The sequence below is a fragment of the Schistocerca americana genome, chromosome 2 (assembly GCF_021461395.2).
Source record: "Schistocerca americana isolate TAMUIC-IGC-003095 chromosome 2, iqSchAmer2.1, whole genome shotgun sequence".
Classification (NCBI taxonomy): Eukaryota; Metazoa; Arthropoda; class Insecta; order Orthoptera; family Acrididae; genus Schistocerca; species Schistocerca americana.
In genome coordinates, this window is record NC_060120.1 from 71,874,018 (window position 1) to 71,901,932 (window position 27,915).

The 27,915-nt window shown below is 42.4% G+C and overlaps 1 protein-coding gene across 2 annotated transcripts in view; it reads left to right on the top strand.

Moving 5' to 3' along the window:
* LOC124595102 (serpin B6-like) overlaps positions 1-27,637 on the top strand; it is a 62,417-nt gene extending 34,780 nt beyond the window's left edge. For both annotated transcript variants that reach the window (XM_047133695.1, XM_047133698.1), the window contains exons 6-8: positions 1,968-2,153; positions 21,366-21,504; positions 27,286-27,637. In XM_047133695.1, coding sequence (XP_046989651.1) covers positions 1,968-2,153; positions 21,366-21,504; positions 27,286-27,434 — 474 coding nt within the window. In that variant the 3' untranslated portion in view covers positions 27,435-27,637. The remainder of the gene's footprint in view (positions 1-1,967; positions 2,154-21,365; positions 21,505-27,285) is intronic.
* Positions 27,638-27,915: the final 278 nt, after the last annotated feature.

Here is a 27,915-nt window from a genome sequence, read left to right on the forward strand (position 1 = left end):
GGCAGATTAAAACTGTGTGGTAGAGCACTTGCCCGCGAAAGGCAAAGGTCCCGAGCTCTAGTCTCGGTCCGCACACAGTTTTAATCTGCCAGGAAGTTTCATATCAGCGCACACTCCGCTGCAGAGTGAAAATCTCCATTCTGGAAATAACATCGTTGTATGTTTGTTTTAGAACAACACCAAGGCAAATTTTTCTAGTAAATCAGTTTCACGTAGGTTTAAGCAATAAAACGAATAATAAAAGACGTTGTATTGTGTCCATATCGTAACTAATTAGATGAGAATAAGAATTTATCCTTGTTTTAACAATCAGTATGAATATAATGTATTATACTATTAACAAGTAATGGAGTCTAAAGTAACGATATTTTGCATAGCTATTAAGCCAGCCACCAACATTTTAATACTTTTCATGTTATACACACAGTAATATTGAAAAAAATACTACTGCTTCATTTCATAATAATTGTCATACAGAGCTAACATCCATGTTTTTATGGTGAGAATAATTAATGTAATAATCTCTTAAGCCCCTTGAATTTTAAATGATTCCCTGTCTACATATTTGTTACAGCACGAAACAGTGAAATAAGAATTTAGTTACACAGCTCCATACAATGTTTGACAAGGTACGAGGGCATTCATTTATTAAGGTCCGATCGGTTGCGAAATGGAGGCCATTTGCAACAGTTAGCTCTACCTTCCAGCTACTACTTTATACAGTTGCCTTTCCGACTTAGACGTTCTGTCGTAGCGTAGTCAAATTTCCAACATCCTTGTCATAGAAGGCAGCCTCCTGTGCTTTCCACCAATTGTCTACGCTGGTCTGCAGCTCGTTATTCTGCGTCAAAATATTGTCTTCATAGCCAGCGGTTCACGTGAGCTCTTTATTGCCTTTGCGGTAAGCGGCCGAGAGTTATCACGAAGAAGGAGATGAATGACAGTTACACAGGGTGATTCAAAAAGAATACCACAACTTTAAAAATGTGTATTTAATGAAAGAAACATAATATAACCTTCTGTTATACATCCTTACAAAGAGTATTTAAAAAGGTTTTTTTTCACTCAAAAAAAGTTCAGTGATGTTCAATATGGCCCCCTCCAGACACTCGAGTAATATCAACCCGATACTCCAACTCGTTCCACACTCTCTGTAACATATCAGGCGTAACAATTTGGCTAGCTGCTGTTATTTCTCGTTTCAAATCATCAATGGTGGCTGGGAGAGGTGGCCGAAACACCATATCCTTAACATACCCCCATAAGAAAAAATCGCAGGGGGTAAGATCAGGGCTTCTTGGAGGCCAGTGATGAAGTGCTCTGTCACGGGCTGCCTGGCGGCCGATCCATCGCCTCGGGATAAGGTTTCATAACTAACCTTTTTCGTAGGACTCTCCATACAGTTGATTGTGGAATTTGCAGCTCTCTGCTAGCTCTGCGAGTCGATTTTGCTGGGCTGCGAACAAATGCTTGCTGGATGCGTGCTACATTTTCATCACTCGTTCTCGGCCGTCCAGAACTTTTCCCTTTGCACAAACACCCATTCTCTGTAAACTGTTTATACCAACGTTTAATGCACCACCTATCAGGAGGTTTTAAATTCCTAAAGTTGTGGTATTCTTTTTGAATCACCCTGTATTTTGTGGGGTGCATGAAATCAGGCGAAATCTGTCAGCAGGCAGTCATACTTGGCAAGAGACACTATTTTCTAGGCATCTTCACGTGCGCACTGTGGGCTTAAAACTGAAAAGAGGAACGTGACGCAATCGACATGAACTCTACAGACACTGCCCAACCTATCAGTGCGATGCTTCTGCGGATTTTCACTGTGGTTTATATTTCGCGACCGGTCGGACCTGAATAAACGGATAGCCCTCATATTATTGTAGTCTCTAGTTGATTGCTCTGCTGCCCAGTTTATGTAATATCAGTTTAATTGTGTTTTTTGATCTTATTTCTTACATCAGGGTAACAGAATAAGCATGTTGATAATTTTACCCAGAGAATTAAATGGTCTACCAGACGTCGAGAAGAATCTTACGAATGTATCTCTTCAAGAAATAATTTCCAGAATGTACGTGGCCGAGGTACATGTATATTTACCTAAATTCAAAATGGAGTACGAAGTAGGACTTACAGGAGCACTCAGGAAAGTAAGTGTAATTCTGGTACCTAGAAATAATACTGAAGGAGTGCGATTTTTGACGTGTTATAGTTTTTACTTCCATGAAAATGCTGTATTTCTCAATTGTTGTACTAGCCGGCATCGTTAGCCACATGAATTTAAATTTGATAATAAGGAGCAGGGTTCTATGATGCAGTAAGAACCGACAACTTAACATTCCTTAGGAAAATATTCGATTTGGTGAACGGCATATCCATATGAACAGATGTCAATAATTATTTCGATAACAGTTGACACCAGTATTTCAATTATTGTGAACTCGATAAATTTTGTCAGTGGTATGAGAATTATATTTTCTTCTCCTTTGTTGATCTTAATTTAATCTGTGGAACGTTAATATGCTATGTGATCGCCTTTGCTCAAGCACATTTTTCGTGCAACACTACGCTCTGTAATATGGAGGGTCGGTATACTGCTTGTAACATTAGTAAAATCTTTCAGCAATGCTGTTCAACGTACGAGGTATGGACATCCCTTGTTTTCAGCGTGCGAATAGTATAATCCCTTTTTATTCTACGGAGTTCCACAACTCTTTTCTGGCTATAAAAGGAAGCCCCTATGAACTGTTAGGACGAAAACTTAAACAGAACTACCAAGAGGGTGACTATTTCTCTCTTTTGTGGAAATAAGTGCTATACTTTAACCACAACCTAGCATTATGATCCAATCAATGGCGCAAATGATCTGTAACAGAGAGAAAACTAGGCTGAAATATGCTATGCAGACGGTAAGTACCCAACACCGCCAAAACAAGCTATGCCCTCTGTTGAGAGAGGCCAAAGAGATTGTGTGTATCATACAGGACTCGAAGTATGGTGCAGCAGCAACAAAGACCAAATAAAATTGAAAAGAAACGTATTCAGGACGTCGTTACCGTCGTTGACATTTGCCGACCACTGGCGATATCGCCATTGTCCTGGAATAGCTCTCCCATCAGCTGCAATGACGCCACAGAATTCCCCCAACATTGACACTTTTTTAGGTATTTTGTACGTAACTCCCGTAATATTTCATGCTCAAGGCTGAGGATTTTACTCAACATAGCTACACGCCTCTTCTTTTGAATTCCGTCTCTTTAAAAGATATATCTCTTATAGGAGGGGATGGATGAATTTCTTGTGTGTGTGTCACTTGATTGAGAGCGCAAGTCACTCAGCTATGTGACACCCCTCATCTCACGGGGAAAAATCATTCACAGTGGATGTGTCACATTGTTGTAGTGCGTTTATCGGAATTAACGCATTCCAGTTCCTAAAAACAGTTAAATTTTAGCCCACAACACATCCAAAAATAAACTTTCTGATAGGAATCTTAAAAACAAATCTTGATTCTTGTAAGAACAGGTACAAACACACACATTCACATAAAAGAACGGGACCTGAACCAGGAAAATCACTTCATTTCCAAACTGTTTCCTTAAAATAATCAACAAACTGGACTCAGACCAATCTTCTAATGTCCGCATGTCAAATTACCCGCTCTTTCACCGACTGTAGCGTGTTCGTAGTGCCTCTCACCTCCCCCCTACTTTAACTCATGATAAACGTTTTCAGCCTTGTAAGTCAGATAAAACGGGGCCAGTTCTCTCGCCGCACTGCCACACATCATTATACAGATTGACAGTTTAGTAGCATTTTTAATAATTTCCAGGTGCTTGCAACCTCTTTTTGCTGTGACTTTCGTAGAAGCTAGTTCGTCTGTTAAGTCTCAATCGTCATAACTTCATATACTCTCCCTGCTACTCAGTTTCCAGATTATCGAAAAACACATTCAGCATTGATCCTTGCTCCCAATGTCCTCCGAAAAACATGTCATCCCACTTTCTTCTGTCAGATTATCCTTGAACCTAGGAACAGTACGACCAGCTCGTGTTAAATAATGCTTCACAATCAGCTGCAGTTCGAATGTATCAATTGGAAAACCACAGATGGTAAGAGCGATTACATGGCCACAGATTATATTCTCTTCAAGCTCTGATAGTCCTCCTTGACTGCCAAGGTTGTGAGAGGTCAAAGATCGTTTTTCCTTTTTCAGTTTCATCCTTTCATGAATCACTTTTCGATGTATTCTATACCCTCTATTAGCTTGGTGAGCTGTGATCTTCTCACTCTTCACGTAATCCAAGATCTTTTCCAGCAATTCTGGTGAAAATTTTTTATATTGCCGACTATCCGCCTTTGTTCTACACACCAAAAGCCATTACGGTAGTAATGAACACAAAGATACGTCACCTAAATGTCAAAGAATTGGAAAAGTACCCAACATCTAATTTCTTTATAAACGGCAACAATTCCTGAGCGAACGATCAATTCAAATTGCCAAACTTCGGATTTTGTGGCTGATATTGTTGAGATGAGCATACAAACTTATCAGGTTCCTCAGGACACTAAATATGGTGAAGTCAGAGGAGTCTGTATTAATCATTTTAACACACGAACAACTCGCACTAAGTTTTGTAAACGTGCGGAAGCATCGAGTTGAGGCAGATACCACGTGGAATCTGTTTCAACTCTTCCAGACACTTGCGCGTACTTTTTCGGAAACTTTAGGTTGACCACCACTGACGCTAGGGAGCTATGCTTGTCAAAACCCGTGGGTGTCACATAGTTGGGAGTGGGACGCTGTTACATGGTTGGGAGGTTTCAAGGTAGGTCTGCGATAAAGGACACGAATACGTGGAATATCAAGTTGTTACCGTGCTACCCATGCTTGTCTGATCTGATCGAGAGAATGAGTACTGCAGTGAGCCAATTATTCTGTCAATATGTTTCAGGACCACACGGCTGAGTACCAAAGATAAATTTAATTCCCGCTTTAGACTTGTATGATATGAAACACGACGGAATCATATATACTGTATATATATTCAATGTACATGACATACTTGTCCGCATTCGAAGCCCCGGGTTTTATACCCGATATATATATATATATATATATATATATATATATATATATATATATATATATATATATAGGGTGAGCCACCTAACGTTACCGCTGGATATATTTCGTAAACTACATCAAATACTGACGAACCGATTCCACAGACCGAACGTGAGGAGAGGGGCTAGTGTAATTGTTTAATACAAAGCATAAAAAAATGCACGGAAGTATGTTTTTTAACACAAACCTACGTTTTTTTAAATGGAACCCCGTTAGTTTTGTTAGCACATCTGAACATATAAACAAATACGTAATTAGTGCCGTTTGTTGCATTGTAAAATGTTAATTACATCCGGAGATATTGTAACCTAAAGTTGACGCTTGAATACCACTCCTCCGCTGTTCGATCGTGTGTATCGGAGAGCACCGAATTACGTAGGGATCCAAAGGGAACGGTGATGGACCTTAGGTGCAGAAGAGACTGGAACAGCACATTACGTCCACATGCTAACACCTTTTTATTGGTCTTTTTCACTGACGCACATGTACATTACCATGAGGGGTGAGGTACACGTATACACGTGGTTTCCTTTTTCAATTACGGAGTGGAATAGAGTGTGTCCCGACATGTCAGGCCAGTAGATGTTCAATGTGGTGGCCATCATTTGCTGCACACAATTGCAATCTATGGCGTAATGAATGTCGTACACGCCGCAGTACATCTGGTGTAATGTTGCCGCAGGCTGCCACAATACGTTGTTTCATATCCTCTGGGGTTGTAGGCACATCACGGTACACATTCTCCTTTAACGTACCCCGCAGAAAGAGGTCCAGAGGTGTAAGATCAGGAGAACGGGCTGGCCAATGTATGCGGCCTCCACGTCCTATGAAACGCCCGTCGAACATCCTGTCAAGGGTCAGCCTAGTGTTAATTGCGGAATGTGCAGGTGCACCATCATGCTGATACCACATACGTCGACGCGTTTCCAGTGGGACATTTTCGAGCAACGTTGGCAGAGCATTCTGTAGAAACGCGATGTATGTTGCAATGCTCTCCAATACACACGATCGAACAGCGGAGGAGTGGTACTCAAGCGTCAACTTTAGGTTACAATACCTCCGGATGTAATTAACATTTTACAATGCAACAAACGGCATTGATTACGTATTTGTTTATATGTTCAGATGTGTTAAAAAAACTAATGTGGTTCCATTTAAAAAAAGTAGGTTTGTGTTAAAAAACATACTTCCGTGCATTTTTGTATGGTTTGTATTAAACAATTACACTAGCCCCTCTCCTTACGTACGGTCTGTGGAATCGGTTCGTCAGTATTTGATGTGGTTTACGAAATATATCCAGCGATAACGAAAGTGCATACCTCAAGATCATCTTCGCTAGCGTGAAATGCATCTCCTCCAGTGAGCAAGTGCCCAAAGCTTTTAAGATATGCATTTTAGAGCCCATATTTATTGTACATTTTCTTTTTGTTTTGGTGTATACTACCTCACCCAATAACATGGAAACCAAAGAACTTGCAGTAAAAGAGATGTGGTTCGCAGTATCGCTGATAAACATGTGAGAGCACTTAAGGTATGCGTAATATATATAACTCTTTTACTGCAAGTTCTTTGGTTTCCATATTATTGGGTGAGGTAGTATACACCAAAACAAAAAGAAAATGTACAATAAATATGGGCTCTAAAATGCATATCTTAAAAGCTTTGGGCACTTGCTCACTGGAGGAGATGCATTTCACGCTAGCGAAGATGATCTTGAGGTATGCACTTTAGAGCCAATATTTACTGCACATTATTTTTTTGTTTTGGTCCATACTTCCACCTCTGAAAGTTGCCTACCATACAGCAACGACAGTACCTGTACATGTATTGCACTGTCACAGATATCAGAACGATTTTCGCTTATGACTTTGGACTCATCCCTGAAGGTCTATAACAAGTATTTTCTGGTGGTGGTGCACCATAGCTCTTATATATTTGAAAAACGTCACATTACCGTCTTAATATACTGGTAAAATAGTTTATTTATGCAAGCAATTTCAGTCGTCTTATTATCAGCAGGTTTTAAAAATATCAACAGCTTAACGTTAGCCGAAATATAAAATCGTTACCGTCAGACGATAAAACGATGAATTGTACAGTTAACATGTGTTGTTGTTGTGGTCTTCAGTCCTGAGACTGCTTTGATGCAGCTCTCCATGCTACTCTATCCTGTGCAAGCTTTTTCATCTCCCAGTACCAACTGCAACCTACATCCTTCTGAATCTGCTTAGTGTATTCATCTCTTGGTCTCCCTCTACGATTTTTACCCTCCACGCTGCCCTCCAATACTAAATTGGTGATCCCTTGATGCCTCAGAACATGTCCTACCAACCGATCCCTTCTTCTGGTCAAGTTGTGCCACAAACTTCTCTTCTCCCCAATCCTATTCAATACTTCCTCATTAGTTATGTGATCTACCCATCTAATCTTCTGCATTCTTCTGTAGCACCACATTTCGAAAGCTTCTATTCTCTTCTTGTCCAAACTATTTATCGTCCATGTTTCACTTCCATACATGGCTACACTCCATACGAATACTTTCAGAAATGACTTCCTGACACTTAAATCAATACTGGATGTTAACAAATTTCTCTTCTTCAGAAACGCTTTCCTTGCCATTGCCAGCCTACATTTTATATCCTCTCTACTTCGACCATCATCAGTTATTTTGCTCCCCAAATAGCTAAACTCCTTTACTACCTTTTTGCAGTTTCTTCAGTTTTAATCTACAGGTCATAACCAATAGATTGTGGTCAGAGTCCACTTCTGCCCCTGGAAATGTCTTACAATTTAAAACCTGGTTCCTAAATCTCTGTCTTACCATTATATAATCTATCTGATACCTTCTAGTATCTCCAGGGTTCTTCCATGTATACAACCTTCTTTCATGATTCTTAAACCAAGTGTTAGTTATGATTATGTTGTGCTCTGTGCAAAATTCTACCAGGTGGCTTCCTCTTTCATTTCTGTCCCCCAATCCATATTCACCTACTATGTTTCCTTCTCTCCCTTTTCCTACACTCGAATTCCAGTCTCCCATGACTATTAAATTTTCGTCTCCCTTCACAATCTGAATAATTTCTTTTATTTCATCATACATTTCTTCAATTTCTTCGTCATCTGCAGAGCTAGTTGGCATATAAACTTGTACTACTGTAGTAGGTGTGGGCTTCGTATCTATCTTGGCCACAATAATGCGTTCACTATGCTGTTTGTAGTAGCTTACCCGCATTCCTATTTTCCTATTCATTATTAAACCTACTCCTGCATTACCCCTATTTGGTTTAACATATCGTAACATAAATTAAATCGTCAATCTATAAAAACTGTGCTAGATAGTATACGCATTCGTGTTACAACTGTAATCAGCGTTAACGCTGTGAACTGATTCAATGTTTTATCATCTGATGATAGTGATTTTATATTTCGCCTAACGTGATGGCTACAAAAAATGGCTCTGAGCACTATGGGACTTAACTTCTGAGGTTATCAGTTCCCTAGATCTTAGAACTAATTAAACCTAACTAACCTAAGGACATCACACACATCCATGCCCGAGGCAGGATTCGAACCTGCGACCGCAGCGGTCGCGCGGTTCCAGACTGTAGCGCCTAGAACCGCTCGGCCACTCCGGCCGGCGCCTAACGTGATGCTGTGAATATTTTTATGAACGTGATTACGGCCATACGACTGAAACTGGTTGTATAAATAAAGAATTTTACCAGCAACTCAAGGCGGTCATAACGACATTTCCCAAATTTGTAACGAGTTTACGTGGGCATAGCCGCAGGGAAGAAGCTCAGCTAATGAATGTGGTAGCACTGAAATAAGTGAAAAAGCTTGCTTATACTATTAACTTAACACGTCATTACACCAGAATGAGATTTTGACTCTGCCTTGGAGTGTGCGCTGATATGAAACTTCCTTGGCAGATTATAACTGTGTGCCGGTCGGAGACTCGAACTCGGGACCTTTGCATTTCGCGGGCGAGTGATCTTCCATATGAGCTACCCAAGCACGACGCACGACCCCTCCCCATAGCTTCAATTCTGCCAGTACCTCGTCTCCTGCCTTCCAAACCTCACAGAATCTCTTCCGCGAACTTTGCAGAACTAGCAGTCCTGGAAGAAAGGATATTGCGGAGACATGGCTTAGCCACAGCCTGGGGAAAGGTAGGAGACGAGGTACTGGCAGAATTGAAGCTGTGGGGACGGTTCGTGAGTAGTGCTTGGGTAGCTCAGATGGTAGAGCACTTGCCCGCGAAATACAAAGGTCCCGAGTTCGAATTCGGTCCGGCACACAGTTTTAACCTGCAGGAAGTTTCACGTTATTACAGCGTCAGTCACTGTTTAGTCAACAGTTGAAAACCACAAACAAGGATTATTGTTACGCACAAGAAAATGAAGGCGAGCGAAAGATTTCTGTCAAATGATGCTACCACAACAGTAGAAAGTTTACTGTCACAAGAACGGCACCATGGATGATTGTATAGCTTGGTTGCAGCCATATTTTCGAACTTTTATCGTAATATTTGCTAATCGAAATGCGACGAGCGAGCAACAAGATAGCAAAACAGGCTGCTTGGCGAAAACCGGCAGTGATCCTCATACTTGTGTGGATTCAGCACTCATGAACGTTGCTACAACATGGCGTCTGAACTACTGGTCCACGTGGCCTGAAAGCTAACTATGTCCATCGCAGAATGGCGTGTTTACTTCTTCCTGGCAGTCATAAAGCGAGAGCCACTGCTCTCATTATGTGATATTTTGACCCTCACCTCGTAAAGTAAACTCCAGGCTCCAAAGGTATACACTAGAGACATCAAAGTGCACCACATTTTATGGTAAACCTGTGTATTTTGCAGCACTTAAATGAGGACCACTCTGGTACGTTGTCAGGCACTAGCGACACCTGAACCAACTTCACATGGCATGGTAAGCGTTTAAATTGCTAGAAAGACTTGCTTTTAACGGTAATCGTTATCTTGGCAGTAGTTAATAGCTTTTTGAAGCAAATTGGTAATGACCCGCAAAATAATGCAAAAATACCTCTACACATATGTACAGGTATCATCGGTACGTATTTACCTCCTCGTAGTCGCCATTGACTCGCACACAAATTGTATATGAAATTCGCAGACTCGTTAGTCACCAAAGGTCGTGAAATAATTTTTGGCGTCATATGCTTCACATTCTGTAATCGAAGTAATGGAAAACACATGAGTATATGTGTGGTGAACAACGCATTGAGTGGCTGCGCGTCATCAATGAGGGTGTTATGGTTCAGGTACGCCAGCACTTTACAGAGAAAAGTCGCTCTGTGACAAGGTAACAGCAGCTGTATATACAGGGCAAAGTCGACCGCCACCAAAAATTTTCTTAAGGTGTGCTGCTGTATTTCTTTAATTTAGTTTGCGGTATCCATTGGCACGGTGCAGAGTGGTAATGTGACTACAGTTTAATCGGTCTGTTTTCGCAATACCTTCGTTTCTATTAAAATAACTTCGAACACGGAAACAACCTGTAATACACAATCAACAAAGCATACAACGCAAAACACAGAGTAGTGCAAGAACTCTCGGACGAAACATGTGTACTTTGTGGTTGCCACAGTTGCGGGAACAGCTCAGCGTAGCATCTTTGTGACGCACTTCCTTTGCAGCCAGTGGATCCACACGCAACATTCATATTGGCCAACCCTTCATCAGTAAAACTGCCCATCCTGTAGTGCACCACTGTTAACGTACAGTTAACACTGCCAGAAAAAAGAGTGAACCGAGCCACACTGAATGCAAAATTTGAGGTATAAGAGTAAAGTCGGCATTACTGATACCAACAACGATGACTTCCTTTTTTTCAGCCATTGGCCTGCCCAATTGCGATGAAGTATTGCCGTCGTACGGGAGGAACGCCCTGTGCTTGAACCACTCTTTCTCCTCCTGATCTTGTGGGTGGTCACTTTTCTTCTTCCTTAAAACGGTGCTGAACTGATGTGGATAATAACCATTATCTTTGAACACTGGTTATAGCTGTTCCACCTCCTTTGCAAGGCTGTCTCCGTCAGATACAATACATTTTACTCCTAAGTTTCAGCTCTGAATGTTTGAGGCACAAATTGGTAAGTAAAGGTTTATCACTGCACCAAAAACAAAAAAGTTGAAAATGGAGTAGAGAAAAGTCCCTCTTCTGGAAATTTGTAAATGAAAAGAAATTGTCTTATCCAATTATTGCAGTTAGCTAATTCTTGGATCACTACTTCAGATGCAAATCACTGCCCAGTATTAGTAAAGACATCCAATAGAACCTGTCTCCACTGTTGTTCATATTATTTATGGATCATATGTTGAAAACAATAGACTGGCTGGGTGAGATTAAGATATGTGAACACAAAATAAGCAGTCTCGCATATGCGGATGACTTAGTTGTGATGGCAGATTCGAATGAAAGTTTGCAAAGTAATATTTCAGAGCTAGATAATAAATGTAAGGACTTTGGTATGAAGATGAGCATCTCCGAAACGAAAGTAATGTCAGCGGGAAAGAGATATAAACGGATTGAGTGCCAAATAGGAGGAACAAATTTAGAACAGGTGGACGGTTTCAAGTACTTAGGATGCATATTCTCACAGGATGGCAACATAGTGAAAGAACTGGAAGCGAGGTGTAGCAAAGCTAACGCAGTGAGCGCTCAGCTACGATCTACTCTCTTCTGCAAGAAGGAAGTCAGTACCAAGACTAAGTTATCTGCGCACCATTCAATCATTCGACCAACTTTGTTATATGGGAGCGAAAGCTGGGTGGATTCAGGTTACCTTATCAATAAGGTTGAGGTTACGGGTATGAAGTAGCTAGGATGATTGCAGGTACTAGTAGATGGGAACAATGGCAGGAGGGTGTCCACAATGAGGAAATCAAAGAAAAACTGGGAATGAACTCTATAGATGTAGCAGTCAGGGCGAACAGGCTTACATGGTCGGGTCATGTTACTCGCATGGGAGAAGCAAGTTTACCCAAGAGACTCATGGGTTCAGCAGTAGAGGGTAGGAGGAGTCGGGGTAGACCATGGAGAAGATACCTGGATTCGGTTATGAATGATTTTGAAGTAATAGGCTTAACATCAGAAGAGGCACCAATGTTAGCACTGAATAGGGGATCATGGAGGAATGTTATAAGGGGGACTATGCTCCAGACTGAGCGCTGAAAGGCATAATCAGTCTTAAATGATGATGATGATGATGATGATGATGATGATGATCCAATAGAAACATTAGGCTTGTTCAAGGGAATATAACCTTGCTCCGTGTATAAGGAGAAGTCTGAATAATACTGCCAAAAACTAAAGTCCGCAGTTAAGTGCCTTAGTAAACCTTAAGTTCACTAGTACAACAGATTGAGACAGTCCACCGATCAGTTCGGCCAAAATCAAATACCGGTAAGGCACAGCACTTCCAACAGAATGGCGCCCTGGAAAAGTGGGCTCATGAGGAACGGGCCGCGCGGAGTGGCCGCGTGGTTTGAGGCGTCATGTCACGGATCGCGGGGCCCCTCCCGCCGGAGGTTCGAGTCCTCCCTCGGGCATGGGTATGTGTTGTTCTCAGCATAAGTTAGTTTAAGTAGTGTGTAAGTCTAGGGACCGATGACCTCAGCAATTTGGTCCCTTAGGAATTCACACACATTTGATCATTTGAGGAGCGCTAGATGGAGCGTCTGGAGGAGTGGCTGCTTGGTCGTTTGGCGTCAAGAAGCTGACTGCGATGACGCTGCTTGTGACACCACCATCGCGACCCAAAATATGTTGGTGTTGGACGCTCACAGGACTCCTATTGGCGGCGCGATGTGTTTGCGGAAGCAAAATGTAGTGCGACATTCTCCCCCAAAGAAAGTAGTGGTGCATGCGCGTCCTCATCACGTGACCTCCGCGCCGATTGGGATCATCTGGCGCTAGCCGTTGAAATTAGGCGAACCCTCGCCTACAGCCGTTGGCCCTCTGCAGGGGACAAGTGGTAGGCCATCGGCAGTGCTGATTTGGCTGTGTGGCGATGGCTCATGGTCATGACAAGCCAACATTGACTGATTGATTAATTGATTGAGGGGATTGCTTGAGCTGGTGTGGGGGAGGAGACCAGACAGCGAGGTCATCGGTGTCATTGAGGTCATCAGTCCCACGCCAACATACAAATTAGTTTCTCGGCTCTTATTATATATTGCATGGAAAATTTACTATCAATAGAAATTCATCATCATCAGTTGAGACAGTTTCCAGCCTCTGGCCGATTCTGTATGGAACATAGGCCTCTCCATCGTCTTCTGTCTTGCCACCATCTCTCCGTCTTCACCTTGGTCCAGTCTTCTCCTTTCATCTGGACGCATTCCTCTTCTCCTTCCAGCCATCTGTCTCGGTCTTCCTCTTGGTCTCTTTCCTTCCAACTTCGTCTCGTGTATCCTCCTGGGTATGCTTTTCTCCTCCATTCTCTTAACGTGTCCATGCCATCTCAGCCTCGATTACTCTGTCTCCTCCTGTAATGGTTCCACCTTCATTAACTCTCTGATCCTCTCATTTCTTAACCTGTCTATCTTTGTCACCCCAATACTGTTTTTCAAGAATTTCATCTAACTAGCTTGTACTTTGCTTTTCTCTTTTCCTTTCATAACCCAGGTTTCTGATTGCATATGTCAGGATCGGGACATAATATGACCGGGTTATAATCTTTTTACTGATTTGGGGTACATCCTTGCTGCATATAAGGCTTCTGACACTCTTCCGAAATGATTCTGCTTTTCTCCCCCGCTCGTTTATTTCTCTGTCGTTTTTTCCATCTTCCTGTATCAGGCTTCCTAGGTACTTGAGACTCTCCACTCTCCTCAATCGTTCCCCACAAATTGTTATTCCAGTTGTTCCTCTCTACTTCTTTCTTGTTACGATAATCATCTCACTCGTACTTATACTAAATTTCATCCCATATTCTTGTACTGTCCGTTCCAATACGTGCAACTGCTCTTGTACGTCCTCCTCCTTATTCCCCCAATTCGGTCAATAAAAATTAAATCTCAAAAATCAAGATTTATTCTACGTGTAAATTAAGCGTGTTTATTAATGGGTATACAGAGCAAAGTTGATGGGTTGTTTCAGGTGTGTAGCTCACGTATGTCGATACCGGCACAGCAGGTGACGCGATCGATGGCGACCATGGTGTCCACACCTGCTGTGAGCTGCGAAGCCGGTCCCTTTTAGTGCAGGCCAATGACCAGACGTCTTGCCTACGAGACGCAGTGGGAACGCCGCTTACGGCGGTGTCTGGATTCTCCTACTGGCAGCGCCTCAATAGTTCAGAGCCCCGTATTGCTCTCTGATGAGGAACGACAAATAAAATATTCCCCTCTACATACATTCGATCCCTTGGCTACCGGGACTCTTCACTGACAGCCATATAATTTTTAATGTATTTAAAATGCTTACAGGGATCTTACATTCAATCAGTTGATGTGACAGAGCTGCCTTCTTTCGGCTGTACACTGCAATTCACTCACACGATTAACATCTATTTTTTACATACCCTCAATTTGAAACCGGCAGCATTTTAAATTTATTAACAGTGTTACACTATAGAAGCTCCACAGTCATACTTTATTTTTCACAGTTGACGACAGGGAGGAAGCATGTTCATTCACAAACAAATATTGAGGCTCAGATTAAAGCAGTTGCCAGCGTAAACCACAAAAAAATATTCATATACCGGGTGAATCACCTTAAACGTGCATTGCAGTTATTGCAGAAAGAGAATGTGCTATTGATGTGCGGTTTTCACAGAATGGGTCGATAGTAGGCGCACGTATTGTTAGCCAATAAGCAGATTGTAATACGACTTACGAAGTGTATATTTTCTGCAAAACATACACTTTTTTAAATGGAAGAAGGCCTATTGCCGTTAATAACGTGAGAGTAGGGTAAATTAGAACGTCAGTGGTGTCTGTTGCAGGATTCTAGTGCGAGTCATTTACGAGGCATTGTATTTGGAAAAGTTTCCACACCGATGCTTGTTAGTGCCATTCAACCTGCATAGTTACTAGGCACGATGTTGTTATGTTTGCTTAGAGTGCAATGCGAGCCGCGCGAAGTTGCCGCGCGGTTCGAGGCGCCATGCCACGAATTGCGCAGCTCTTCCCGCCGCAGGTTCGAGTCTTCCCTCGGGTATGGGTGTGTGTGTGTTGTTCTTAGCATAAGTTAGTTTAAGTAGTGTGTATGTGTTGGGACCGATGCCCTCAGCAGTTTGGCCCCTTAGGAATTCATACATTTTACAATGCGACTTGCTAGTCAGCTAGTGAGTGACATCCACGCAGTAGGTCGTTAGAGGACCATTGGATTCACCAGTCCAGAAATAGCCGATTTGCTCATGGTATATGAGGAGTGTAGGAAGAATGCAGTTCGTTCTAGTACGGTGTATGCGGAAGTACATCTCAACGCACGCCAACCATCTAGGCAATTACACTACTGGCCATTAAAATTGCTACACCAAGAAGAAATGCAGATGACAAACGGGTATTCATTGGACAAATATATTATACTAGAAATGACATGTGATTACATTTTCACGCAATTTGAGTGCATAGATCCTGAGAAATCAGTGCCCAGAACAACCACCACTGGCCGTAATAACGGCCTTGATACGCCTGGGCCTTGAGTCAAACAGAGCTTGGATGGCGTGTACAGGTACAGCTGCCCATGCAGCTTCAGCACGATACCACAGTTCATCAAGAGTAGTGACTGGCGTATTGTGACGAGCCAGTTGCTCGGACACCATTGACCAGACGTTTTCAATTGGTGAGAGATCTGGAGAATGTGTTGGCCAGGGCAGCAGTCGAACGTTTTCTGTATCCAGAAAGGCCAGCACAGGACCTGCAACATGCGGTCGTGCATTATCCTGCTGAAATGTAGGGTTTCGCAGAGATCGATGAAGGGTAGAACCACGGGTGGCAACACATGTGAAATGTAAGGTCCACTGTTCATAGTGCCGTCAGTGCGAACAAGAGGTGACCGAGACGTATAACCAATGGCACCCCATACCGTCACGCCGGGTGATACGCCAGTATGGCAATGACGAATACACGCTTCCAATGTGCGTTCACCACGATGTCGCCAAACACGGATGCGACCATCATGATGCTGTAAACGGAACCTAGATTCATCTGAAAAAATGACGTTTTGCCATTCGTGCACCCAGGTTCGTCGTTGAGTACACCATCGCAGGCGCTCCTGTCTGTGATGCAGCGTCAAGGATAACCGTAGCCATGGTCTCCGAGCTGATAGTCTATGCTGCTGCAAACATCGTCGAACTGTTCGTGTAGATGATTGTTGTCTTGCAAACGTCCCCATCTGTTGACTCAGGTTTCGAGACGTGGCTGCACGATCCGTTACAGCCATGCGGATAAGATGCCTGCCATCCCGACTGCTAGTGATACTAGGCCGTTGGTATCCAGCACGGCGTTCCGTATTACGCTCCTGAACCCACCGATTCCATCTTCTGCTAACAGTCATTGGATCTCGGCCAACGCGAGCAGCAATGTCGCGATACGGTAAACCGAAATCGCGATAGGCTATAATCCGACCTTTATCAAAGTCGGAAACGTGATGGTACAGCCGGCCAGAGTGGCCGTGCGGTTCTAGGCGCTACAGTCTGGAGCCGAGCGACCGCTCCGGTCGCAGGTTCGAATCCTGCCTCGGGCATGGATGTGTGTGATGTCCTTAGGTTAGTTAGGTTTAATTAGTTCTAAGTTCTAGGCGACTGATGACCTCAGAAATTAAGTCGGATAGTGCTCAGAGCCATTTGAACCATTTGATGGTACGCATTTCTCCTCCTTTTACGAGGCATCACAGCAACGTTTGACCAGGCAACGCTGGTCAACTGCTGTTTGTGTACGAGAAATCGGTTGGAAACTTTCCTCATGTCAGCACGTTGTAGGTGTCTCCACTGGCGCCAACCTTGTGTCAATGCTCTGAAAAGCTAATCATTTGCAAATCACAGAATCTTCTTCCTGTCGGTTAATTTTCGCGTCTGTAGCATGACATCTTCATGGTGTAGTAATTTTAATGGCCAGCAGTGTATTTATCAACCTCTTCAAACAATTACGTGAAAGTGGTAGTGTAACACCTAGCCAACGTAACAGAAGGAAACAAGTGATGACAGAAGAGGGGTAAATTAGTGTTCTTGCTGCTGTTACAGTCGATCCGCACGTTAGCTCCCGCGCAACTGCACGAGGAAAAGACGCGTATTCTCCATCCAGATAGGTTCCAACCCTACCACATCGCTCTCCATCAAGAGCTGCGTGGAAACGATTATGAGAACCGAGATAACTTCTGTACATGGGCACCACTACAGGTTACTTCAGATGTATCTCGTATCGTGTTTAGTTATGAAACCACATTTACCGATCATGGCCAGGTTAACCCCCTGAACACGCACTATTGTTCTGTTGACAATCCCCTTTGGGTTCGTCAGGTGGAACGTCAGCATCTATGGAGTGTAGACGTGTTGTGTGGGGTAGTGAACCATCAGCTCATAGATCCTTTTTACATAGACGGAACACTGAACGCGCACAAGTGTCACAGCATCCTACCAGACAATCTTCCACGGATGCTAGAAGACGTTCCTCTGCCGGCTAGGAGGAACCTGTTGTACCAACATGATGGCTGTGCAGCCCATAGTGCACGAAGTACTACAGCACGTCTTCACGAATTGTTTCCATATCGCTGGATTGGACGCAGAGGACCTGTACCTTGGCCGTCCCATCACCCGAATTTGAAAAAATGGTTCAAATGGCTATGAGCGCTATGGGACTCAACATCTGAGGTCATCAGTCCCCTAGAACTTAGAACTACTTAAACCTAACTAACCTAAGGACGTCACACACATCATGTCAGAGGCAGGATTCGAACCTGCGACCGTAGCAGCAGCGCGGTTTTAGACTGAAGCGCCTAGAAGCGCTCGACCACACCGGCCGGCCCCTGAATTTGACGCTTGTAGACGTTTTTCTGTGGGGAAAGCTGAAAGACACTGCCTACAAGGAGGTACCAGCTACACCCGATGATATGCAATGACGTATTACCGCAGCTTGCTCTGACATCTCCACTGAAATGGTAGCACATATGCAGCAGTCGTGCCTTACGAGACTGAAAGCTTGTGTTGCAGCTGCCGGTAGTCATTTTGAACACAACTTGTGATGGTCAGTTGGTCAATTGTCTCGTTATTGGTCAGAACCAACATAGCTAACGTATGCACTTGTGTTGTTCGTCAGTGTGTGCTAGCATAGGTACTGTACAAGTGTCGGAGTGGGACTTTGCAAAATAAGATATCTCGAAACCACTCTCAATAGAATATGCAACAAACACACTGACATTCTAATTTACCCTACTTTTAGTTTGTTAGTGTCAATAGAGATGGTTCCACTTAAAAAGGTGTAATTTTACACAATAATACGATTTCTAAATATTATTCAGATCTGTTTATTGGCTAACAATACGAGCCCCTGACTACCAATCCATTCTGTGAAAACCGCACACCAATGGCGCATTACGTTTCTGTAGTATATGTGGTTCACGTTTTAGGTGATTCACCCTGTATATGTGAAAACGGATTGGGTGGCTCTCATATAATACACAGAAATATACGATTCAATGTATCTGCTAGTCAGTAAAGAAAGGTACCTGTGGCAATTAAACCTTGTCACCATACGTGAACACCTTTTCTCTTGTTGAAAGCCTTACGAGTATTGCATAGCTTACAGGGAAATGCAGGGTGTTCGGGAATGAAAAGACTGAAAACAAAGATGCATATCTTGGAAATTGTTGCGTCTGTTTCGCTGGGGATTATTCACCTGACAAAAATACCTTACAGAATTTCGTTGTGACCTCTACTGATAGCGTAGCGCCGGCTAGGTGATAATCGACATTCTGCCACACATTCACAAGTGGTGATGTGACCAGCCGTATCTCTGACGTAATCCGGAAACGCAAATTTTTAACACTGGCCAGGTGAGTGCCTTATAATTATCTTTTCACAAACTGTCACAGAAAGAAATCCATCGGGTCAGTGACGACAAAAGTACTAAATGACGAATGTTGGTGTCACAGGAATTCTCAGTTACAATGATTCGTGTATTTTGCCAAATATATGTCAGTTGAATGAAACCGCCATATGCACGATGAACTTGTCTACTCGTAGAGGAGAAAAGTGAATTCGAGCCCGCACCTAAAACGTGAACCACATATACTACAGAAAGCGGTGATGTATTGTTTGAAGTAAAGCTACGGAGCTACTGTACTGAACAATTGTTTTTTTTTCTAGTGGCTATTAACAGATGTGCATCTGGAAATATTTTCTGCAACACCAGTGATTGAGTGATGCATTGCGCTTATCTGCACCGGGGCAGTCAACTGTTTCTCCTACAGATAATGCCCACTCAATTTTCGGTAATATCTCCTGATTCAGTCAAGTCCACACACCTTCCCTGATAGAAAAAAATCAGTGTTGCTAGACTGGACAACCTGTAGTAGAACCAGCCACACCAATTATATCTGTAGGTCGCATTAAATATTTTAGTTTACGGGTTAACTCAGCTATTAACGGATAGATAGTCAATGGGTGAAAGCGTCGACATATTGTTACTTGTTTGGTACAAGAATCCGTCAAGTCCTTGCTGGTCTGAAGTTACAATTTCGACACACATACCCACACGCACCCACCCACCCACACACGCACTTCACATACACATACGCTATTACAATCACTCATAATAGCCAGCTTATAGTATTTAACCCAACCTTTACCGGAAATATTACAAAACGGGTTTGTGACTGAATGCTCGTTCGAATATTACATAAATTGACCACTATGAATGTCCAGTTTGCGATCACAACTTGTATAACATACCACGCGGTTTTCGGATAATTCAAAAGTGGCAGTTCATATAGAAAAATCGGAATTTCGCGTGTTCGTGTTTCTCACTCGCTCGCGGTTACTTTGCGGCTCTCCACAGTTAAGACAAGCGCTTAATTCCCTAAATTACCACGTTAGTCAGAGGTTCTTGCGGGCGCTTCTGTATATAATGAAGGCTGAGCTCCGAACTGAACTTAGGACTTCGCAAAACAATTCTCTGGCCCACAATCTACGCGCGAAGGTATTGTCCTCGGATTGGCTGAGATACTATTACACCGTTCAACCCCGCGTCCTATACACTTAACCAATCACAACTTACGAATTTTGATAAGCTGTTTATTAAAAGAACAAATTTACAAATCCATAATAGATCCCTCGATAATAACTGAATTATCCTAAAATGTTTCATGTTCCCCAATTCCATAAACTGACTAATTGCTTTTTACAAACCATCCCCTGAGCATGCTGCTCACACACTGTATATACACAGTTCTCATGCTAACGTATACTCCGTCAATGGGCATAACAGTATTTATTTATTATATGACTTTGCATTCACAACTTCATTCACACTAATAACTAAACATATTGAATCAACGATAATTAACTGAAGTCGTAATATACACGGCAGGGAAAGTTTCATTTCCAAAATACTGGTTTTGGCTTCATTATTTCATGGTCCGTAAGATGCTGACACCTTTCGGCCGCAGCCGTAACTACCTATTAGGCACTGCTGCACCGTAAGAACACATTTGTCGTGGTAGAACAATGTGTCATGTATGTATCTATCCGCTAGCTGCCGTCCGAATGACACAGGCGCGCGGAAGCCGCCGAATACCCAGACATAAGTTCTTTCTTAATTACAATAAATTTGAAGCACTGTTCTGTATGTAATATTGCTGCTACCCAAGTTAGGGAACAATGGAGTTCAAACTGAACACCAGGATTTCTGCTGCTCCTGCTGAGAAAAAATTGCCATTATTAAGAGCAATTTATGCCCTCTTTGGTAGTGCAAAAATTACGAACAGGTGTGGTTCAGAGGGACTGTAGATGCGCTGCTAAGAAGTTGGAACATATTTAGCGGTGAACAGCGTATTAATTTCATTCAGTCTCCCTTCCAAAAGTTCAACATGTTCTCTAGTGAGCAGTCTGTCACTGTCAGAAATTTCTTAGTACTGTTTTCAACACAGCTGGTGAATGCATTTAGAACTGTTATTGTAATTTTCGATAATATGTATTATCTAAGGAAACAAGAAACAATGTACAAGAAAATCGTGTTTTAAGCTAAACGTCGTTTCAATTTCAGCTGGGAATGACTGACATGTTCGATGATGACGACGCCAATTTTTCTGGAATTAGCATGAAACGACTTAAAGTGGACGACGTATTCCACAAAGCTTTCATCGAGGTTAACGAAGAGGGCACAGAAGCTGCTGCAGCAACTGGTAAGTAACTTGCTGCCCAAGAAGAAACCAAAAACTCACCCGTATTATTCATTGTGTGGTTTTCATTACGTCACTTTGCTCTGCCCCAGAGACGAAAAAAAAATTAGAAAATTGGGACCTCTAGTTATTCAAGCATTATTGTGATTGTATCCCTGTTTCTTTAGATAAACATTTCCCAAAATACGCGGACAGTAACACACAATGCACACTCACGCCAGAAAATCAGAGCTCTCAACGAAAAATGGCATACCACGACATACAACAATCAGCTCACACACAAAATTAGTAACATCTTCAAAAAACATAAAATTAATATATCCTCCAAGATAAATAGCACAATACAAAAGAAGCTGTGACAGAAAAGAAAGTTAAATACAACAGTTCAGGTATATACGAATTAATGTGTAACAGCTGCAACTTTAAATATTTTGAGATGACTGCAAGAAATTTTAACATCAGCTACAAAGAACACATAAGAGTACCGAAGAATGGATGTATGTACTTCACATATGCTGAAATCAAATAAAATAAAATCACCATCACACTGTGATAAAAACAGACATTCCAATCTTGGGCCACGACAACAAAAAGAAGGGAGTACTCACTCTACTGAAAGAATATTTAATGCAGAAGGCCATAAATAAAAATGAGGATATTCTCAATGAGAAAAAGAATGACAACAGAATATCAATATTCAAACTAATCCACAGTCTAACATGAAAATTGTTAAACACTTAAATAAGTAATAAATAAAAATTTACGCACTCACTCACACACACACATACTCACACAAACACACACGGACAGTGATCCTTCACATACCCTTCCCCCATACCCATCCCGGCACCACATTTCACTCTGCCTGAATCATAGCATATGGCCAAGAGGAGTCCAAACGTGTGCAGTTTTCTGCAGTACAGGCTATGTGCACAGAAGTATTTACTTGAAGAAACCTGTACCATGTGCATTTAGCGCGTATAAAACTACAGACGACTGGATGAACAGATCACAAAAATGAATCTGAGTAGAAAACACAAACATATAACTGCAAATAGAAACAGCTAGAGCTACACAAATTCCAAAAATCACCACGTATGTTACATCAAAATATATATAATTAAATAATTTTATATGTATTGAAGACCACTGAGGATGCCTAACATGAATAGGCGGAACATGTCTGCAGTCAAGAATAAATTTCAGCTGCAAAAGACGAAAGTTTTGATTTTACAATTCAGCTGGCAAGTTGTGGATTATGTATCACTGAAATGTACCAACTACTCAACGTGATTATTTATCTTTCAGATTCCAGATAGCCGGATGGTCATGTGAGGAATGTGTTGCATTTAGTACTAATGGTATATAGCACAAAGATGGTAGACGAATTATGTTAGCGTAATTGGAAGTTACTGATATTAAACCAGTAACTTCCATACTATATTTTCAGACCATGGTCACTGCAAGTGTAACGACTGTATTGATGTTGATTTTGTGGCTTAATCGTTTTATCGTTGGAAAACATATTTGTTACCTGTCTGCCATACATTTATGTGACTTTATTGTTATCTACACGGTGGGACACTCAGCTCAATAAATCTTGACGATGACTTCACTTAACAAAGTCTAATTATATCCACCATTATTGTATTTGATAACGACCTAAAGCCAAAATCATTACAGTTATATGAAATAAAGAAGTCTGCATGTTCGAATGGCGGAGGTCTCGTTAAAAACATTATCGTACGACAGTGGTCCAAAAATATGAGGAAATTATCCCCAGCATGTAGTTACGCCATATCTCCGCAATATCCATTCTCCCAGGAATGCTAGTCTTGCAAGTTTTTTCAGGAGAACTGTTAAGTTTTGAAGGTAAGAAGTAAAACTGTGAGGCAGTTCGTAAGTCGTGCTTCGATAATTCAACTTGTAGACCACCTGCTTTGAAGGTAAAGGTCCCGAGTTCGAGTCTCGGTCTACACACAGTTTTATTCTGCCACGAAGTTTCATGTCAGTACAAACTCCATTACGGAGTGAGAACATCACTCTAGAGATTTAACAATCTTCGTGCATTATAAAAGTTTATTAGTTCTTATTATCTTAGCAGCTACTGGACTCTGCACTAGATACCAACTGTAGTGAAAAATATCAATATGCATACGTATTTTGTATCTATCATGTGAGCAGAGACGTTCCTCAAATACCAAGATAATGAAGATGGAGGCCTTTTCCCATTACATAGTTAACGCATTGCAGCCCCCTGAGGTACGCTTGTTGTTGTTGTTGTTGTGGTCTTCAGTCCTGAGACTGGTTTGATGCAGCTCTCCATGCTACTCTATCCTGTGCAAGCTTCTTCATCTCTCAGTACTTACTGCAGCCTACATCCTTCTGAATCTGATTAGCGTATTCATCTCTTGGTCTCCCTCTGCGATTTTTACCCTCCACGCTGCCCTCCAGTGCTAAATTTGTGATCCCCTGATACCTCAGAACATGTCCTACCAACCAGTCCCTTCTTCTTTTCAAGTTGTGCCACAAACTCCTCTTCTCCCCAGTTCTATTCAATACCTCCTCATTAGTTATGTGATCTACCCACCTGATCTTCAGCATTCTTCTGTAGCACCACATTTCGAAAGCTTCTATTCTCTTCTCGTCTAAGCTATTTATCGTCCACGTTTCACTTCCATACATGGCTACACTCCATACAAATACTTTCAGAAACGACTTCCTGACACATAAACCTATACTCGATGTTAACAAATTTCTCTTCTTCAGAAACGGTTTCCTTGCCATTGCCAGTCTACATTTTATATCCTCTCTACTTCGATCATCATCAGTTAGTTTGCTCCCCAAATAGCAAAACTCCTTTACTACTTTAAGTGTCTCATTTCCTAATCTAATTCCGGCAGAATCACCCGATTTAATTCGACTACATTCCATTATCCTGGCTTTCTTTTGTTGATGTTGATCCTATACCCTGCATTCAAGACACTGTCCATTCCGTTCAACTGCTCTTCCAAGTCCTTTGCTGTCTCTGACAGAATTACAATGTCATCGGCGAACCTCAAAGTTTTTATTTCTTCTCCATGGATTTTAAAACCTAATCAGAAATTTTCTTTTGTTTCCTTTACTGCTTGCTCAATATAGAGATTGAAAACCATCGGGGAGAGGATACAACCCTGTCTCACTCCCTCCCCAACCACTGCTTCCCTTTCGTGTCCCTCGACTCTTATAACTGCCATCTGGTTTCTGTACAAATTGTAAATAGCCTTTCGCTCCCTGTATTTTACCGCTGCCTCCTTTAGAATTTGAAAGAGAGTATTCCAGTCAACATTGTCAAAAGCTTTCTCTAAGTCTACAAATGCTAGAAACGTAGGTTTGCCTTTCCTTAATCTTTCTTCTAAGATACGTCGTAACGTCAGTATTGCCTCACATGTTCCAACATTTCTACGGAATCCAAACTGATCTTCCCTGAGGTCGGCTTCTACCAGTTTTTCCATTCGTCTGTAAAGAATGCGCGTTAGTATTTTGCAGCTGTGACTTATTAAACTGATAGTTCGGTAATTTTCACATCTGTCAACACATGCTTTCTTTGGGATTGGAATTATTATATTCTTCTTGAAGTCCGAGGGTATTTCGCCTGTCCCATACATCTAGCTCACTAGATGGTAGAGTTTTGTCAGGACTGGCTCTCCCAAGGCTATCAGTAGTTACAGGTATGCGTAGAGGTACGCTTATGGCACATGAAAAGCTTTCTCCAAAGAAGGTAGGTGCTGCAAGCAGGTAATGCACATGAGAATCTCCGGATTAATATCTGCCAGCGTATCATTCTGAAAGGAGTGCCTACCATTGTCTGTAACGCTCCTTATGGTGTATGTTGGATGCTGAACAGCGATGGAACGATTTCTGCTCTGCGCGACCAACGCGCTGAAATTAATCGGGCCACTTTACGGGCTAAGCGGACGGTGTCGGGTATTGTGGCGCCGTGAAGTAGGAGCACCAGGTACTGAAATGCCACCAGCTTGGCGCAGCTCGAGCCCAGTAACATCTGTTTACAGTTAATATCAAGGCAAAGTTTTGAAAAAGAAACTTGTTTGAAAGAACACGGAAAATAAGTAAACGAGTTTTAGTTGCGGTCAAACTCTTCGGTGCCCTTATTATAAGCTATCACCTTGTGATAGCTGAAAGTAATTAGCAGTGACGACTATTTGTAGGGTCTATAAAGTGCAACGATTCTCTTTCAGTTTAATTTCAATTCTGTTATACACTACAGGCCATTAAAATTGCTACACCAAGAAGAAATGCAGATGATAAACGGGTATTCATTGGACAAATATATTATACTAGAACTGACATGTGATTACATTATCATGCAATTTGGGTGCATAGATCCTGAGAAATCAGTACCCAGAACAACGACCTCTGGCCGTAATAACGGCCTTGATACGCCTGGGCATTGGGTCAAACAGAGCTTGGATGGCGTGTACAGGTACAGCTGCCCATGCAGCTTTAACACGATACCACAGTTCATCAAAAGCAGTGACTGGTGTATTGTGACGAGCCAGTTGCTCGGCCACCATTGACCAGACGTTTTCAATTGGTGAGCGATCTGGAGAATGTGCTGGCCATGGCAGCAGTCGAACATTTTCTGTATCCAGAAAGGCCCGCACAGGACCTGCAACATGCGGTCGTGCATTATCCTGCTGAAATGTAGGGTTTCGCAGGGATCGAATGAAGGGTAGAGCCACGGGTCGTAACACATCTGAAATGTAATGTCCACTGTTCAAAGTGCCGTCAGTGCGAACAAGAGGTGACCGAGACGTGTAACCAATGGCACCCCATACCATCACGCCGGGTGATACGCCGGTATGTCGATGACGAATACACGCATCCAATGTGCGTTCACCGCGATGTCGCCAAACACGGATGCGACCGTCATGATGCTGTAAACAGAACCTGGATTCATCGGAAAAAATGACGTTTTGCCATTCGTGCACCCAGGTTCGTGGTTGAGTACACCATCGCAGGCGCTCCCGTCTGTGATGCAGCGTCAAGGGCAACCGTAGCCATGGTCTCCGAGCTGATAGTCCATGCTGCTGCAAACGTCGTCGAACTGTTCGTGCAGATGGTTGCTGTCTTGCAAACGTCCCCATCTGTTGACTCAGGGATCGAGACGTGGCTGCACGATCCGTTACAGCCATGCGGAGAAGATGCCTGTCATCTCGACTGCTAGTGATACGAGGCCGTTGGGATCCAGCACGGCGTTCCGTATTACCCTCCTGAACGCACCGATTCCATGTTCTGTTAACAGTCATTGGATCTCGACCAACGCGAGCAGCAATGTTTCGATACGATAAACCGCAATCGCGATAGGCTACAATCTGACCTTTATCAGAGTCGGAAACGTGATGGTACGCATTTCTCCTCCTTACACGAGGCATCACAACAACGTTTCACCAGGCAACGCCGGTCAACTGTTGTTTGTGTATGAGAAATCGGTTGGAAACTTTCCTCATGTCAGGACGTTGTAGGTGTCGCCACCGGCGCCAACTTTGTGTGAATGCTCTGAAAAGATAATCATTTGCATATCACAGCATCTTCTTCCTGTCTGTTAAATTTCGAGTCTGTTGCACGTCATCTTCGTGGTGTGTCAATTTTAATGGCCAGTAAAGTAGATCTGTACTTGGGTACAAAATAAAAAATAAAAACAAGTTTTAAGCCATCAATGCAATTAGGTATGGTAAATTATTGAGTTACACGGAATCTGAAATGTTGATTTATCTGTTGCAGGTGTTCATTTTGTCCCAGCGCCAAGTGTATTTACAACGCCTCCACCACCGATCTTTTTCAAGGCAGACCATCCTTTTCTTTTCTACATACTGGATCAAAAGACGAGGGCGGTGCTCTTTGCTGGACGTATCTCCGATCCCTTACATTAAGAAGCCTACTGTGGTCCAGTATGAACACATTGTTTGCTGACACCACGCCAGTTCTCTGCACCTCACCGATATTTCCAGGTGACTGTAGTCGGTGCGGTCTATCAGTTTATCACGCATTTATGTAACCTTGCACTGTATTCAAGAAAACTTATACATCACTTTAGCGTTGTTTCGAACCTCTAAATAAAGGAAAATGGTTAATACACATGTAGAATAATTCTGTTACAACTTTGCATTACAGTTGTCAGACTACAAAATTCAATAAAAAATTTGTGTATTCTAATATTTCCCACACTGCATCAATTTCTGTGTACAGGTGAGAGTACATCAGCAGACGAGCGCGTCTTCTGAATGACACTTCCGACGTTCTTCTGGTTGTTGACAATGCATGAGTTCTGCTATATGTGCAGATAGCGGACAAAAAATATGGTAACTGTGGTGTCACCGCCAGACACCACACTTGCTAGGTGGTAGCCTTTAA